At 67.1% G+C, this 16,654-nt stretch overlaps 1 protein-coding gene across 9 annotated transcripts in view; it reads right to left on the reverse strand.

Annotated features, from left to right (window-relative positions):
- The window catches only part of TNS3 (tensin 3), a 146,098-nt gene that overhangs the window by 16,303 nt on the left and 113,141 nt on the right, over positions 1–16,654 (reverse strand). For 8 of the 9 annotated variants that reach the window (XM_066354229.1, XM_066354236.1, XM_066354230.1 and 5 more), the window contains 2 exons: positions 16,283–16,409; positions 16,115–16,198 (listed from right to left, as the gene is read on the reverse strand). The exons of the other annotated variant lie outside the window; for it this stretch is intronic. In XM_066354229.1, the coding sequence (XP_066210326.1) occupies positions 16,115–16,198; positions 16,283–16,409 (211 nt within the window). The remainder of the gene's footprint in view (positions 1–16,114; positions 16,199–16,282; positions 16,410–16,654) is intronic. 9 annotated transcript variants of the gene reach the window in all.

The following is a 16,654-nucleotide window of genomic DNA, read 5'->3' on the forward strand; positions in this document are numbered from 1 at the left end:
ACAGCTGCTGGCCACTGCCACCCACCCCACAGACGCCCCAGAGACACACACAGCTGGTGGCCACTGCCATCCACCCCACAGACGCCCCAGAGAGACACACAGCTGCTGGCCACTGCCACCCACCCTACAGACGCCCCAGAGAGACACACAGCTGCTGGCCACTGCCACCCACCCCACAGACGCCCCAGAGAGACACACAGCTGCTGGCCACTGCCACCCACCCCACAGACGCCCCAGAGAGACACACAGCTGCTGGCCACTGCCATCCACCCCACAGACGCCCCAGAGAGACACACAGCTGCTGGCCACTGCCACCCACCCCACAGACGCCCCAGAGAGACACACAGCTGCTGGCCACTGCCACCCACCCCACAGACGCCCCAGAGAGACACACAGCTGCTGGCCACTGCCACCCACCCCACAGACGCCCCAGAGAGACACACAGCTGCTGGCCACTGCCACCCACCCCACAGACGCCCCAGAGAGACACACAGCTGCTGGCCACTGCCACCCACCCCACAGACGCCCCAGAGAGACACACAGCTGCTGGCCACTGCCACCCACCCCACAGACGCCCCAGAGAGACACACAGCTGCTGGCCACTGCCACCCACCCCACAGACGCCCCAGAGAGACACACAGCTGCTGGCCACTGCCACCCACCCCACAGACGCCCCAGAGAGACACACAGCTGCTGGCCACTGCCACCCACCCCACAGACGCCCCAGAGAGACACACAGCTGGTGGCCACTGCCACCCACCCCACAGACGCCCCAGAGAGACACACAGCTGGTGGCCACTGCCACCCACCCCACAGACGCCCCAGAGACACACGCAGCTGCTGGCCACTGCCACCCACCCCACAGACGCCCCAGAGACACACGCAGCTGCTGGCCACTGCCACCCACCCCACAGACGCCCCAGAGAGACACACAGCTGGTGGCCACTGCCACCCACCCCACACGCAGCTGCTGGCCACTGCCACCCACCCCACAGACGCCCCAGAGAGACACACAGCTGGTGGCCACTGCCACCCACCCCACAGACACCCCAGAGAGACACACAGCTGGTGGCCACTGCCACCCACCCCACAGACACCCCAGAGAGACACACAGCTGGTGGCCACTGCCACCCACCCCACAGACACCCCAGAGAGACACACAGCTGGTGGCCACTGCCACCCACCCACAGACACCCCAGAGAGACACACAGCTGGTGGCCACTGCCACCCACCCCACAGACGCCCCAGAGAGACACACAGCTGGTGGCCACTGCCACCCACCCCACAGACGCCCGGCCTCCGGGAAGACAAGGGCGTGCCCGTCACCCGCAGAGAAGTGGGCACCAGCCACTGTCCTTGCTGCCGAAAGACGGAGCCTGAGGACCAGGACCCCACAGGCCAGAGAAGGACACGTGTCCCGGTTCCGTGGGTCAGGCCCGCGGGCTGCAAACCCCGCTGCGCGATGCAGCCGTTTCTGGAGGCACGCTCGCTGAGGAGCCGGCAGAACACGGGGCGGCTCCGTTTTGCACACTTGCTGTTCACAGTTCAACGATGGGTGGAATTTCTCCAAGGACGACTGTCCGTGGCCCGGCTGCTTGTCCAGGGGTCAGGCCTCAGTCTTCTCTGCTCCCGGGCCCAGCAGGAGGCCCGGGGGCGATCGGAGCGGACGAGGTGTCCAGCCTATGAGGGGGTTGTGCTCGTGGTCCTCGGGGACGCTGCCTCCCGTGTGCGCCTGTGCCCGGCCGGCCCGTCTCCGCGCCAGATGCCGCCGTGGGCACGCCGGTCCTTCACCACACCCGTGCACGGGGCTCCGGGGCGGTCACACAGCTGCCTGGGCCGTGGCCGCTCTGGGGCGGGCGCCGCAGTGCTGGGGGGCAAAGCCGGCACGGCCCCTGCCCAGGATACGCTCCCGTGGGTCCCAGGTTTCCCGCAGGACCACCGTCCTGCCCCCATCCTCACGCGGACCGTCTCCCGCGAGGCCCAGGAGGCCGCGCGCCCGGGCAGTGCAGGGACTCGACCCCTCGCTTCCTGGTCCCCCGTGCCAGCTGGTGCCCAGGCCTGTGGACCGGGCGCCCTCCCCTCCTGCCCTTCCTGCACTTCCGCCGCCGGACGGGGCGAGGGGGACGCGGCTCTTCCACAAGGTCTATTTTTATGATCTCACTGGAGGAGGTCAGCGGAAGGCCGGATGACCCCACCTCCCACTGTCCACTGTTTACATCATGTGCACGTGGACAGGAAGAAGGGGGCCCGCTGGCCGCACGGTCCTCCACAGCCCGCCGTCCAGGCCACAGGCCCGAGGGCCGCGGGGAGGGCACAGCCCCACGGCCAGGACGGAGCACTCTGGGCACGACCGGGGTCCTGGGTGCGGGATCCACAGCTCGCTCACGACAGTCACCGTGTGACACTCAGAAGAAGAAGAAAAGAGGAAATCAACATTTCCTCGTCTTCCAGGTGACACACAAAACCTTACAAAACTAAAAAAGTGGCTTTCTCGTATGCCAATGACTGTTAATAAAGTGACCGTTAAACCACTTATAGGACCTTTACTTAAAAATAAAACACGTTCAGGCCCTGGCCGGTTGGCTCAGTGGTAGAGCGTCGGCCTGGCGTGCAGGAGTCCCGGGTTCGATTCCCGGCCAGGGCACACAGGAGAAGTGCCCATCTGCTTCTCCACCCCTCCCTCTCTCCTTCCTCTCTGTCTCTCTCTTCCCCTCCTGCAGCCAAGGCTCCATTGGAGCAAAGATGGCCCGGGAGCTGAGGATGGCTCTGTGGCCTCTGCTTCAAGTGCTAGAATGGCTCTGATTGCAACAGAGCGAGGCCCCAGATGGGCACAGCGTCGCCCCTGGTGGGCGTGCCGGGTGGATCCCGGTCAGGCGCATGCGGGAGTCTGTCTGACTGCCTCCCCGTCTCCAGCTTCGGAAAAGTGCAAAAAAAAAAAAATTAATTAAAAAAATAAAATAAAACACGTTCAGCTGAGGCCAGGGGCATGCCTGCCTATCCAGGTGAAGAGACTTGAGCGTTGTTACTTAACTACCGAAAAAATCAGCCTCGACATCTGACCCACAGTCCCGGGACACCCAGACCGCAGGACACGACAACCTCATCCTCTGGGACGTCCAGGGTCTCCGTCCACAGAGCCCCGCGAGTCTGCAGGGTCAGTGGTCAGTTCTGGGATGTCCGGGGTCTCCATCCACAGAGCCCCGCGAGTCTGCAGGGTCAGTGGTCAGTTCTGGGACATCCGGGGTCTCCGTCCACAGAGCCCCGCGAGTCTGCAGGGTCAGTGGTCAGTTCTGGGACATCCGGGGTCTCCGTCCACAGAGCCCCGCGAGTCTGCAGGGTCAGTGGTCAGTTCTGGGACATCCGGGGTCTCCGTCCACAGAGCCCCGCGAGTCTGCAGGGTCAGTGGTCAGTTCTGGGACATCCGGGGTCTCCGTCCACAGAGCCCCGCGAGTCTGCAGGGTCAGTTCAGGCGGACGTCCGGGGTCTCCGTCCACAGAGCCCCGCGAGTCTGCAGGGTCAGTTCTGGGACGTCCGGGGTCTCGGTCCACAGAGCCCCGCGAGTCTGCAGGGTCAGTTCTGGGACGTCCGGGGTCTCCGTCCACAGAGCCCCGCGAGTCTGCAGGGTCAGTTCTGGGACGTCCGGGGTCTCGGTCCACAGAGCCCCGCGAGTCTGCAGGGTCAGTTCTAGGACGTCCGGGGTCTCGGTCCACAGAGCCCCGCGAGTCTGCAGGGTCAGTTCTGGGACGTCCGGGGTCTCCGTCCACAGAGCCCCGCGAGTCTGCAGGGTCAGTTCTGGGACGTCCGGGGTCTCGGTCCACAGAGCCCCGCGAGTCTGCAGGGTCAGTGGTCAGTTCTGGGACATCCGGGGTCTCCGTCCACAGAGCCCCGCGAGTCTGCAGGGTCAGTTCTGGGACGTCCGGGGTCTCGGTCCACAGAGCCCCGCGAGTCTGCAGGGTCAGTTCTGGGACGTCCGGGGTCTCGGTCCACAGAGCCCCGCGAGTCTGCAGGGTCAGTGGTCAGTTCTGGGACGTCCGGGGTCTCCATCCACAGAGCCCCGCGAGTCTGCAGGGTCAGTGGTCAGTTCTGGGACATCCGGGGTCTCCGTCCACAGAGCCCTGCGAGACTGCAGGGTCAGTTATGGGACGTCCGGGATCTCCGTCCACAGAGCCCCGCGAGTCTGCAGGGTCAGTGGTCAGTTCTGGGACGTCCGGGGTCTCCGTCCACAGAGCCCCGTGAGTCTGCAGGGTCAGTTCAGGCGGACGTCCCTCGCCATCGTCCCCCTCCTCCGACCGCCCTCCCCGCCCCGGGCTGGCGGGGTCCCGTGGTGGTCACTCTGGCTCCTAGTTCTCACGTTCTCTCTGCTCTAGATTCTTGCTTGACGGCGACCCCGAGGTTTACACAGAACATTCCACAGATAAAGAGGTTCTTCTCCTGCTATTGAGCTCTAAATTAAGTTTCTTTCTTTTTTTTTTTCTTTAAAAGCAAGACTTAGGGAGTTTTATAGCTTTTTTTTTTTTTAAAGGGAGTCCTCACTTTCTAATTCTTCTGTTAATTGTCTATGAACAAGGGGCCGTTTCACCAGCCTTGCTGAACGCCAGGACGGGCCGACAGCCAGGCGGAGCGACGCCCCCGGGAGCCTGGAAGAGCCCAGGCCGCCACCCGCGCTTCCCGCACGAGAATCGCAGCCCCGCGTCCCCGGGTGCTCCCCGAACACGAGGGACGAGGGACGAGGGGACGGCCCCGGGGGGGGGGGGGCACGCACACTCGCGCTCTCTCCGCCTTCGCGTTGTGTTCTTTCCTTCCTGAATCCCGACGTCGAAACCACGGAACACGAGTGCGTCCGCGGCGTGAGGCCGCCGTGCTCAGTGAGCGCCGGCCACGCTCTTCCTTCTAGAAGCTTCCGACATTCCCATTCCCCTGACGGGCAGGGCGTTGCCCACCCAGCGCAGGACTCAGGGTCACCCTCCTGTAACGTCCTCGTGCAGACTGGAACGACCCCCCTCACCACACGAGAGGCCTCTTTCCTTTCTGCCCAGCGACACGAAACACAGACAGCACTGTGCTGAGGATCGGGGGGCCCGGGCTCCCCTCACTCCCCGGACTGGGCGCTGTGCAGGGAATCCCGACGTGGACCCGGGGGTGGGGTGGGGGCTCCCTCCTCCGCAGTCAGCATTCCCAAAGCCGTCCCCACACATCAGATGCACAGAGCGGGCCAACGTCTCCAAGTGACCAACGAGGCCCCTAGCAACCTCTGCTCCAGTGTCCCCTCTGTGTGCACGGCGCTGGTGTGAGCTCCCGGGAGAACACACCCCTTCCCTGCTGGACGTGGACGCACCGCGCTGGGGCCGGAGGTCCCAAGGGTGCCCAGAGCCCCGGGTCCTAGGACAGTCGGCACACGGAGCTGGGACACTGGGGGAGGGACAGGTGGAGAGATGCCTCGTGACACCAATCCTGGGTCCAGGAGCACCCTGTGCACTCACCTCTCCGCCTCTTCCTTAACTGTGACGAAATACACGCAGCATAAACGTCACCGTCTTGCCCTGGCCGGTTGGCTCAGCGGTAGAGCGTCAGCCTAGCGTGCGGAGGACCCGGGTTCGATTCCCGGCCAGGGCACACAGGAGAAGCACCCATTTGCTTCTCCACCCCTCCCCCTCTCCTTCCTCTCTGTCTCTCTCTTCCCCTCCCGCAGCCAAGGTTCCATTGGAGCAAAGATGGCCCGGGCGCTGGGGATGGCTCCTTGGCCTCTGCCTCAGGCGCTAGAGCGGCTCTGGTCGCAACATGGCGACGCCCAGGATGGGCAGAGCATCGCCCCCTGGTGGGCAGAGCGTCGCCCCTGGTGGCCGTGCCGGGTGGATCCCGGTCGGGCGCATGCGGGAGTCTGTCTGACTGTCTCTCCCTGTTTCCAGCTTCAGAAAAATGAAAAAAAAAAACAAAACACGTCATCGTCTTAACACACAGTCCAGGGGCCTTAAGCACGGGGACACTGCTGTGCGCTGTCACCACGTCCGTCCGCAGAGCTGGCCGTCCTGCAAAGTGGCTCTCTGTCCCCATCACCCCGACTCCCCTCCCCCCGGCCCCGGGCACCACTGTGGGCCTCCTGCCTGTGAACCCGACCCCTCCGGGTACGTGGGACCCGCAGGGCTGGTCCTGCGGTGACGGCCGTGTCCTCAGCACGTCAGCACCTCCCTCCTGCATGAGGCTGACCCTAGCCCGTCCTGAGGAGGAACGACGCTCCCCTCGTCCCCTCGTCCCTTCGCCCCTGGACGGACACCTGGGCGCTGTCCCCCTGTGCTGCTGGGACCACGTGCCCTCCAGGGCCCTGTCCCCGCTGACCCTCACCCTGCGGTCTTGTGCCGAAAGTCCACGTGTGCAGGTGTTCCCGGCACCTCAGTCCTCGTCCCAGCCCACCGGCCGCCGGGTGGGCTCCGGGGGTCGTCCCCGTGCAGGACAGGTGTCCCGGCCACTCAGGGTCCCTCGTCCCAGCCCACCGGCCGCCGGGTGGGCTCCGGGGGTCGTCCCCGTGCAGGACAGGTGTCCCGGCCACTCAGGGTCCCTCGTCCCAGCCCACCGGCCGCCGGGTGGGCTCCGGGGGTCGTCCCCGTGCAGGACAGGTGTCCCGGCCACTCAGGGTCCCTCGTCCCAGCCCACCGGCCGCCAGGTGGGCTCCGGGGGTCGTCCCCGTGCAGGACAGGTGTCCCGGCCACTCAGGGTCCCTCGTGACACAGATGCGTTACCCAACCTATCAGGTGAAAGTGACCTGTTGGCATTTTGACTGAAATCCTGGTAAACACGAGATGGAGGCGGGAAGACCCGACACCTCGACCCCACCTTCTCCTCCCGTCCAGGGACGGGGCCTTCTGTCCCCTTGCTGACACTTCTCTGCGTGTCTGAAGAAACTCGCACAAGTTTCCCTTTAACAAAATGCCCCCTGAAGCAGACGGCGGGTGACCTTACTCCAAGTCCCCCTTCTCGCCACCAGGACTGCTGACCCGGTGTCCTCCTGCCGAGGGCAGTGGACAGAAAAGGCGAAGTCTCCACAAATGGCCTCGGTGTGGGACTCCCGTCCAGGACCCACACGCTGGGCAGCCCAGCCTCACGGCTCCGAAGTCACAGCCGGCTCTACCATGTGTCCGAAGCCGGGTCCCAGGGCACGCGTCCACCCGCCATGTGAGGCGAGCAGGATGGACGCCGGAGAGACTGCGGCTCCGGCCGAGAGCCCAGGGCACGCCCGGCACGGTGCTGGGGGTCCCGGGGGGCTGACCCTGATCCAAAGGCATCCCTGAGCCAACCCTGACCCCTTGCCCGAGAGGTGACGCGTCCCCACCACCTGGGACACCCTGGCCTCCAGCGGGAGCTCTGGCCACAGACCAGCCCCGCCCTGAAGTGACCGCCTCCCTGGCCACACGTCCAACCTGTCCAACCTGCTGCCCATCGGGGACGGGAGGAGGACGACGCTGTGGGAGCCATCATGGCCGGGCCTGCGGCGGTGACTCTGAAAGCCCAGACCCTCCGCAGGAAGCCCCACCCACCACACGGGCTCTGGGCTGGCCCCACTGGTGGGCCACCCTGGCCACATACCCCCAGGGCAAAGAATGATCTCTTTTTCTTTCTATAAACCAACCAAAATTCCCTTCGCCTCACTCTGCAGATAGGAAAACACTTCCGTCCTGAACAGACCACTCCTGACACGAGAACACACGCGTGGACTTCAGGAAAGGTGACACACATGCCATTGAGCGTGTGGAAATCTGTGACCCAGGGGGCGCCCAGGGACCCTCAGGCTGGCAGGAGGAGGCAGGAGCCCGGGACCACTGGGGCACATCTCCTGGCACCGCATGGCATTCCCACAGTGCGGAGTCTCGGGGCTCCCTCCCCACCACCCCGTGATTGGTCCCCGCCCTCCCAGCAAAGCCGCACATGCTGTGCGGTCCTGGCTGACCGGGACCCCTCTGTCCTGGTCACTTGCCCTCCGGGCCACCAGAGCTGGGCCCCTGCCGGCGGCCCCCCCACAAGCTGTCAGGGGCGAGAGGCAGGGAAGGACGCGGGTCCTGTCCCCTCCGGACCCTCCGCTGAGGGGACGGGTCACCGGGTGGCTGTGGTGACTGCGGTCTTGTCCGACCGTCCTGGACTGCCTGCAGCCCCCCTCTGTCCCAGCCGCGCACGGGGCGGGCGGCAGCCACTCTCCTCCCGAAACCCAACCTCCCCGGGAGGCGCGCGGGGCAGCGGCAGCCCCGGGACGCACAGCCCTGGACGCACAGCCCTGGGACGGGGCAGGCGCATTTCTCTGAATTTTCTCGGTTTCCGAAAAGAATGTGCCGCGCGGAGAGGCGGCCCCCAGGAAGCCGCACATCTGTAGACCAGGCTCTGCGCGCCGCGCCTCACACAGACAAAGCGGGCTTTCTTCCGGGAGCGGCCGGGATGGGGCCTCTGGCTCCCCGGTCCCAGGCCCCCCGAGGGCTGTCGCCAAGGGACAGCCGTGCTGGGAAGGGTCGCCTCCCCCCAGTCCTGGGCCCCAGCTTCCTGCCCCACCCCCCACGCCCTCCCCCACCACCCGGGGCTCAGGTTTCAGTGGAGCGGCCGGAGGCGGCAGGTTCGACCCGCGCTGCTCACCTGGGCGGCCCGGCCTCGGGTCCGTCCACCGCAGGGCCCGGGACACTGTGGGCCGGAGGGAGGCTCCCCGCGGGCCTGACCCCGGCGGCCCCGTGCGCTGAGCGGCGTCCCACACCCACCCGGACGGGGCCGCTCTGGGTTCCGGTCCCCGGGGAGCCGGGGCGGGACGCTGGGCGGCCACCTCCCAGGAGGCCCATTCAGAGGGCGGCCGGATAACTGGTCAGAGGGGAGAGTGGGGCTGGGCGGGCGGCCTGGGGCTGTGGGGGGCGGGCCTGCCCAGTCGGCCTCCAGCACAGGCCCCGCCTGCCCAGCGGCTGGAGCTTCCCTTCCCCTTCCCTCTTCCCTCCCTCCACCTCTCGCACTCTCCCTGCGGAAACCCCCACCGCCGTGTTTTGATCCCTGGGCCAGCGTCCCCCGAGGGACAAGCTGTGTGCCCAGGGGATGTGGCCACCCCTGGGAGGGCACCCCAACCGGCCGGGAGGGCCGCCCAGCCCAGGACCCGACCCTCAGGAGCTGACCCCCAGGAGCTGATCCCCAGGAGCTGACCCCCAGGACCCGACCCTCAGGAGCTGATCCCCAGGAGCTGATCCCCCAGGAGCTGACCCCCAGGAGCTGATCCCCAGGAGCTGACCCCCCAGGAGCTGACCCCCAGGAGCTGATCCCCCAGGACCCGACCCTCAGGAGCTGATCCCCCAGGAGCTGATCCCCCAGGAGCTGATCCCCCAGGACCCGACCCTCAGGAGCTGATCCCCCAGGAGCTGATCCCCCAGGACCCGACCCTCAGGAGCTGATCCCCCAGGAGCTGATCCCCCAGGAGCTGACCCCCAGGAGCTGACCCCCAGGAGCACACTCACAACACAGAGCCCCCAGCAACCTCCAGGGTCCTGGTCAGCTCTGCACCCTGCCCGCGGGGTCCTCCCTCCAGGGTCCTGGTCAGCTCTGCACCCTGCCCGCGGGGTCCTCACCCTGTCGCCCCCCACCCACAGAGGGGGGCGTCACCATGCACCAGGCCCAGCCTCCAGCCCGAGGCCCTTCTCTCCAGCCCGCCCGGGAGAGCTGGGGACCCTCCTCCTGTCAGTGCCCACAGGGTCTTCCTGGCACTGTGCCCAGACCCCCCCCATCTCCCAACACTGGCCGGTCACGCGGCTGGCAGCCCGTTCCTCCGACAGGTGGGGGCAGGTCGGAACACTGTCCCTCAGCCCTCCTGCCCCCCCCCCCCCCCGGCCAACTGGCAAACTCCCACACCTTCCCCAGAGCCCGTTTCACACCACCTGCAGCCCTGTTACGGGACTAGGGATGCTGCCCCCTCGTCAGACAGACGTCTTGCTCTGCTCCTGTGGCTGAGATCTGATGGCAGCAGCCGTGTGGCAGGGAAGGGGGGCCTCGCAGTAGGAGCTGGGGAGCAGGCACCGCACCCCGAGGTTCACACCCACTGAGCGCAGCAGGGACGGCCGCTCACCCCACGCCTCTCTGCCCTGTGGGTCAGGCACAGCCCCCTCGGACCCCTAGTACTGACCCGCTTCCCCTCACGTCCTCCTGCAAGACCAGGCCCCACGTCCACCCCAGGGCGGTTCTTTCTGGCTCAGAGGACAGCTGCCTCCAGCACACACACCACTGACGGGTCCAGGCGTGCACACGCAGCAGGCTCCCGACATGTCAGCCCTCGACCCCCACGCCCCCCAGGGCAGCCCAGGGTGCACGACCCCCACCAGGAGACACCGGGAGCCTGGGACCTTGGGGTCCAGGCACTTCCTCTGCAGTGTGTGTCCTGTGCCCTGGGGCCTCGGGGTCCAGGCACTTCCTCTGCAGTGTGTGTCCTGTGCCCTGGGGCCGAGAGGAGCTGTCGGAAACGCAGACTCAGCAGGCGTGTCCTTTCCCATGGCCCCTGGACAGAGCGCGGTGCCCAGCCCAGGAAGGGCTGGGACAGACGGCCGGGCTCCAGGCTCCGGGTCTGGCTCCTCACGGCGGGTCCTGCCTCCCCCAGGGGAGCTGCCGCCTGCGGAGAGGTGACTTCGGGGCTGTGCTCCCAGGAGTAGCAATCCCACTGGTGAAGGTCACGCTCGAGAAGCTGGCCCCAGACTGTGCTGCCCCATGGTCAGCGTCAGCGGTCACTGGGAGGAGACCCCCTGCAGGGTCACACAGAAACAGACAGCCTGTGTCCAGCACGCGGCCCTCTCCGCGCACCAGCCTCCCTTCTAGGGGCAGCGTCTCCTCCCAGCTGCGGCTCTTCCACGGACTTAACAGAAAATGCAGCCGGGACACGATGACAAGGACACGCAGACGGACACCAGTGCAGAGACTGACACAGGGACGGCGGTACCTGACCGGCCCCCGCCTCCCACAGACCCCCGCCTGCCCCCCGAAGGCACAGCCCCTGCGGGTGGGAGCCCCGAGGGGAGCTCCAGGGACAGCCCAGGACCCTCCACCAACAGACCAGCAACCTGGGGCCGGAAGTGAGGCCGGGATTCTGGGGCCACGAGCGAGCTAGGGGGAGAGGAGGGAAGACGGAAGGAGGGATGGGAGGAGGGGAGAGGGAGGGAGAGGAAGGAGGAGGAGGAGCAGGAAGAGGAGGAAGGAGGGAGAGGAGGGAGGAGGAGGAGGAAGGAGGGAGAGGAGGGAGAAGAAGGAGGAAGAGAAGGAGGAAGGAGGAGGGAGGAGGAGGGAAAAGGTGGGAGGAGGAGCAGGAGGGAGGAGAAAGAGGAAGGGGAGGGGAGGAGAGAAGGCCGGGAGAGACAGGTTTCTGGTCAGCAGGCCTCAGGAAGGCCTGCGGTCTGGGGGGTGTGGGGCAGTTGGGGGATCAAGCAGGTGTTGGGGGATCAAGCAGGTGTTGGGGGGGGTCAAGCAGGTGTTGGGGGGTCAAGCAGGCAGAGCTGTTGGCTAAGGAGCCAGGAGAGGGTGCAGGAGGAGAGGTGGGCGTGTCCCCTGGGCATCCCCTTCCTGGCCCAGCCATCCTAGGGGACAACCTGGACAGTCAGACACACCCTCCCAGCCCCTGGCGCACCCACAGGCCTGCAGGGCCCGGGTCCTGTCACCTCTCCGTGCCCCGCCCGCCCGTGCCCCTCAGGGAAGGGGGTCCCGGCCCCCCCACCACGGGCACTGCAGGTGTCCTCAGAGCCGAGCACGTGGCGGGCGGGGGCAGCTGAGGACCTCGGGGGTGCTGGCTGCGGAACACGCTCTCTGAGCGCGCAGCGTCGGGGCGGGGAGGGGCCTCCGGTGACCGCGTGTATGGCTTTAGCAGGAACAAGGGAACAAAGAGGAATTTAGGGAGACCCCAGTGACCAGGCATCAGACAGGAACCCGGGGTCACCCGGACGCGCCAACCACGCTTCCCGGGAGCCCCCAGCACCAGCACCAGCACCAGCCCGACCCAGCTAAGCGGCCTGCACAGAAGTGACTGCCAACGAGCAGACCCCACGCACGGCCCGCCCCGCCCCTGGGAAACGGTGGGGCTCTGGGACACTTCACAGGAGAGGGGGCCGAGTCCCCCCAGCTCGGAGACTGTCCCCCCACGCCGTGTGAGCACCGCCGTGACCACTTCCGCTCACGTCTACGCCTCGTCTCCACATGAGCAGGACCGCGGGACTCAGAACCGCGACAGAAGCCCCCACCCCGGCCGCAGGTCAGAACGTTCAGGTGCTGAGATTCCAGAACCGTCCACCAGGGGGCGTGAGAGGAGCAGGTTATGGAACTCAGAGACGGGTCGTCTGCGCCAAGAGCCGGGCGGACAGAGGACGGCAGTCCCCCCCACCCCCATGCCACCCGTCGGGTCAAACGGACACTGACACGGGGTCACGCCCGGCGGACGGCTGTGGCCGAGGAGCCAGACTGAGCCGTCGCCTCCTCTCACCCTTCCTGAGCTGGTCTGCTCACCATGCCCTGTGACCACTCACGCCCAGACCCACGCTGCCCGCTGCTCTGCCCACCCACCCTGGGGGCTCAGTTTTGAACAGTTTACTGCGGTCGCCTTTCCCTCCCGTGTTTAACCGGCACAGTAGCCGCCATCACCGGCCGTCCAGGGTCCCACGTGCTGTCTCATGCAGCCCGCACGCCCGCAGACACAGGTGTCCCGTACACGCCGCAGACACGCGTGCGCTGGGTACACACACACTGTGACACGCATGCACGGGGGGACCTGCCTCTCGGCTTCTGTAAAGGCAGCTCGGGGGACCGTGGCCGTGTGTCTGAGGTCCGCGGGCAGCTCCGGGGACCGTGGCCGTGTGTCTGACGTCCGCGGGCAGCTCGGGGGACCGTGGCCGTGTGTCTGACGTCCGCGGGCAGCTCGGGGGACCGTGGCCGTGTGTCTGACATCGTGGGCAGCTCGGGGGACCGTGGCCGTGTGTCTGACATCGTGGGCAGCTTGGGGGACAGTGGCCGTGTGTCTGACATCGTGGGCAGCTCGGGGGACCGTGGCCGTGTGTCTGACGTCCGCGGGCAGCTCGGGGGACCGTGGCCGTGTGTCTGAGGTCCGCGGGCAGCTCGGGGGACTGTGGCCGTGTGTCTGACGTCCGTGGGCAGCACCTGGGGAGCGCCCAGCACCAAGGGCCGGGTTTGGGCCGAGGCTTCCTGCTGGGTTCCGATGCTCCCTCGGTCCCGTTCCGCTGGGCGGTTTTGGTCACAAACGGGGTGACTTTTCTCCGACACCCGTTCTGTGCAGATGAGGCGATCACGGCCCGTTTCTTCTTAGCGCGTGCACGGCGGGTGACATAGGCGGGCTTCACACATCAAACCAGCACACCCAGGAAGAAACCCACAATGTAACCGTTTTCGTACGTGACCTCCGTTTCCTTCATTTCCGTCAGGGATTCCGTGCCCACGTCCATCGGGGTGAAGGTCGACAGGATTTGGTGGTGGTCGTCTCTGGCCGGTTGTGGACTCAGGATAACACCAGCTTCACAAAATACACCGGGCTGCGCGGACCACCCAGAATTCGTGTTAACTCTTCTTAAAACGTTCGGTAGCGTTCTCCACTGTGGTCAACCGCGTGTCACCATTCCCCTGGTGACGGGCATCTCGCTTCTGGCTTTCCTCCTGAAACGAAGCTGCTCCAGCTCTGTGGGCAGGGGCTCCCGTGAACCTCGACCGCCCCCCGTGCCCACCAGCACCCCCAAGGCTGTGGGGCCCGCTGGTTCCACATCAGGGGCCAAGTGCTCGTCCAAACCCACACGTTCCCCTCGGCCAGTGATCGGGGCGACCGGGGGTCGGGGTGCAGAGGCGACGTCCCTTACTTTGCTTCCATCTAAATCGTTATTAGCACACGGAAAGGAACAGACCCCGGGCTGTCTCTGCCGAGTCAGGTCGGTGCACAAACACACCCTGGAACACGCACACCGTCTCGCGGACCACCCACGCGACGTGCGAGCAAACGCAGTGACCCGGCCAGGTCCCAGCACCGCCGCCGTCAGCCTCGCTAAGGGAGGAGGCGGTGTGACCGCGATGCTGTCTCTACAGAGAAGCATGTGTGGTCCCAACGCCACACAGGAAGCTGGGGACGACGCCCTTCTAGTAAAAAACATGGAGCTCTGGCTTCTCCGGAGAAAGGGGGACGGAGCTCGCTGTCGGCACTGCAGCCACTCGGGGCACGTGCAAGCTCGGTGGCCACATGCCCCCGTCACAGGGACCCGCTGATGGCCATGAGCGGGAGCCCTCACTGCAGCCACTCGGGCCACATGCCCCTGTCACAGGGACCCGCTGACGGCTGTGAGCAGGAGCCCTCACTGCAGCCGTGGCAGAAAAACAGGGCAGAAAAAACCTACAATCACAGACCCCAACCAAGTGGCTCAGTCAGAGCATCGTGCTGACACCCCAAGGCTGCAGGTTCGGTCCCAGGTCAGGGCACATACAGGAACCAACCAGTAAGGCAGGAATAGAGGGAGAATGAGTCGCTGTTTCTCTGTCTCTATAGCTCTACCTTCCTCTCTCTCTAAAAGTAAATAAAAGTTAAAAGTAAAAAAGAACTTATGATTATGAATAAGTGACTGAGCGTGGGGTGTGGCTGCAGCAGCCCCTCCACTTGCCTGAGGTCGGGCTCATGCTATCACAGTGCGTGGGGACCACCCACGGGGTAGGGGGCCCGGGCATCTCAGACATGAGCCCAGGCAGAAAGTGCCGGAAGCTGACCCATCCCGCTCCTCCGGGAAGACCTAGAGCTGTGACAGCGTCCGGATGAAGGAGCCAGGGACAGGTCGGGGCGGCAGGCAGTGAGTGAGGGCCGCACGGGGCGCTCTGCGATGTCACGCCGGGAGAGCCGGGAAGCCCTGCGCCCAGCCGCCGAGGCCACGTCGTGACCTTCCCCAGACCCGCGTGCTCGGTGGACACTCAGCCGGCCGCGTGCTGGGCGGAGCCTGGACGCCCACGCCGTCCCGGAGGCTGCGCAGTGCGCCTGCGCGAGGGGCGCGGCTCTGGGCGTGACACCTGCGCCCAGGTGACCCTCCCCAGACCCGCGTGCTCGGTGGACACTCAGCCGGCCGCGTGCTGGGCGGAGCCTGGACGCCCACGCCGTCCCGGAGGCTGCGCAGTGCGCCTGCGCGAGGGGGCGCGGCTCTGGGCGGTGACACCTGGGCCCAGCCACCGAGGCCACGTGACCTTCCCCAGAGCCGCGTGCTCGGTGGACACTCAGCCGGGCCGCGTGCTGGGCGGAGCCCGGATGCCCACGCTGTCCCGGAAGCTGCGCAGTGCGCCTGCGCGAGGGGCGCGGCTCTGGGCGTGACACCTGCGCCCAGCCGCTGAGGCCACGTGACCTTCCGCAGACCCGCGTGCTCAGTGGACACTCAGAGCCTGGACGCCCACGCTGTCCCGGAGGCTGCGCAGTGCGCCTGCGCGAGGGGCGCGGCTCTGGGCGGTGACACCTGGGCCCAGCCACCGAGGCCACGTGACCCTCCCCAGACCCGCGTGCTCGGTGGACACTCAGCCGGCCGCGTGCTGGGCGGAGCCTGGACGCCCACGCCGTCCCGGAGGCTGCGCAGTGCGCCTGCGCGAGGGGGCGGGGCTCTGGGCGGTGACACCTGGGCCCAGCCACCGAGGCCACGTGACCTTCCCCAGACCCGCGTGCTCGGTGGACACTCAGCCGGGCCGCGTGCTGGGCGGAGCCTGGACGCCCACGCCGTCCCGCAGTGCGCCTGCGCCTGCCCGCGAGGGGCGTGGCTCTGGGCGGTGACACCTGCGCCCAGCCGCCGAGGCCACGTGACCTTCCCCAGAGCCGCGTGCTCAGTGGACACTCAGAGCCTGGACGCCCACGCCGTCCCGGAGGCTGCGCAGTGCGCCTGCGCCTGCCCGCGAGGGGGCGCGGCTCTGGGCGGTGACACCTGCGCCCAGCCGCCGAGGCCACGTGACCTTCCCCAGAGCCGCGTGCTCGGTGGACACTCAGCCTGGCCGCGTGCTGGGCGGAGCCTGGACGCCCACGCCGTCCCGGAGGCTGCGCAGTGCGCCTGCGCGAGGGGCGTGGCTCTGGGCGGTGACACCTGGGCCGGCGGGCGCGCCCGGGGCGGGCGGAGGGCGAGTCTCTTACCGTGAGCTGCTCTGTACAGGCCGCTGGCGCTGCCCGGCTGCGCCCCGGGCGGGCTGAACACGGGGTGATGCGGGGGCGTCGACGCTGGAAAAGGCAGAGGAGGGGGCTGTGCCAGCGTCCTCCCCCGAGGGCGGCCGGGGCGCGCAGGGAGCCTCGCCGCCTTCTTACCGTACGGAGTCGGCGGGGACACCGGGAAGGCCGGCGTGGGGGACGCCGACTCACTGCCGCTCTTGTTCGGAGAGAAGCCCCTGCCGTCGGGCCCGCCAAGGTCTGGGGGGTACGCGGCGATCGTCATCTGAACGAGACACGGGCAGCTCAGGGAGGGCCGCCCCCGAGTCAGCCCGTGTCGGCGCGTGGGGACCGGGGTCCCGTCCACAGCCCCGCTGCCCCGGCCTCCACGCCCGGAAGAGCTTCGGTCACAGCGCGAGAGGCGGGCCGGCGGCTTGCACGCGGCAGGGGACAGTGACTGTGACGCCATGGTGACCACGCCACCGGCACGAGGACGTGGAGACGCACGCGGTGCCCAGGGGCGGGAGGCGG

Source organism: Saccopteryx leptura, chromosome 12 (genome assembly GCF_036850995.1).
Source record: "Saccopteryx leptura isolate mSacLep1 chromosome 12, mSacLep1_pri_phased_curated, whole genome shotgun sequence".
Classification (NCBI taxonomy): domain Eukaryota; kingdom Metazoa; phylum Chordata; class Mammalia; order Chiroptera; family Emballonuridae; genus Saccopteryx; species Saccopteryx leptura.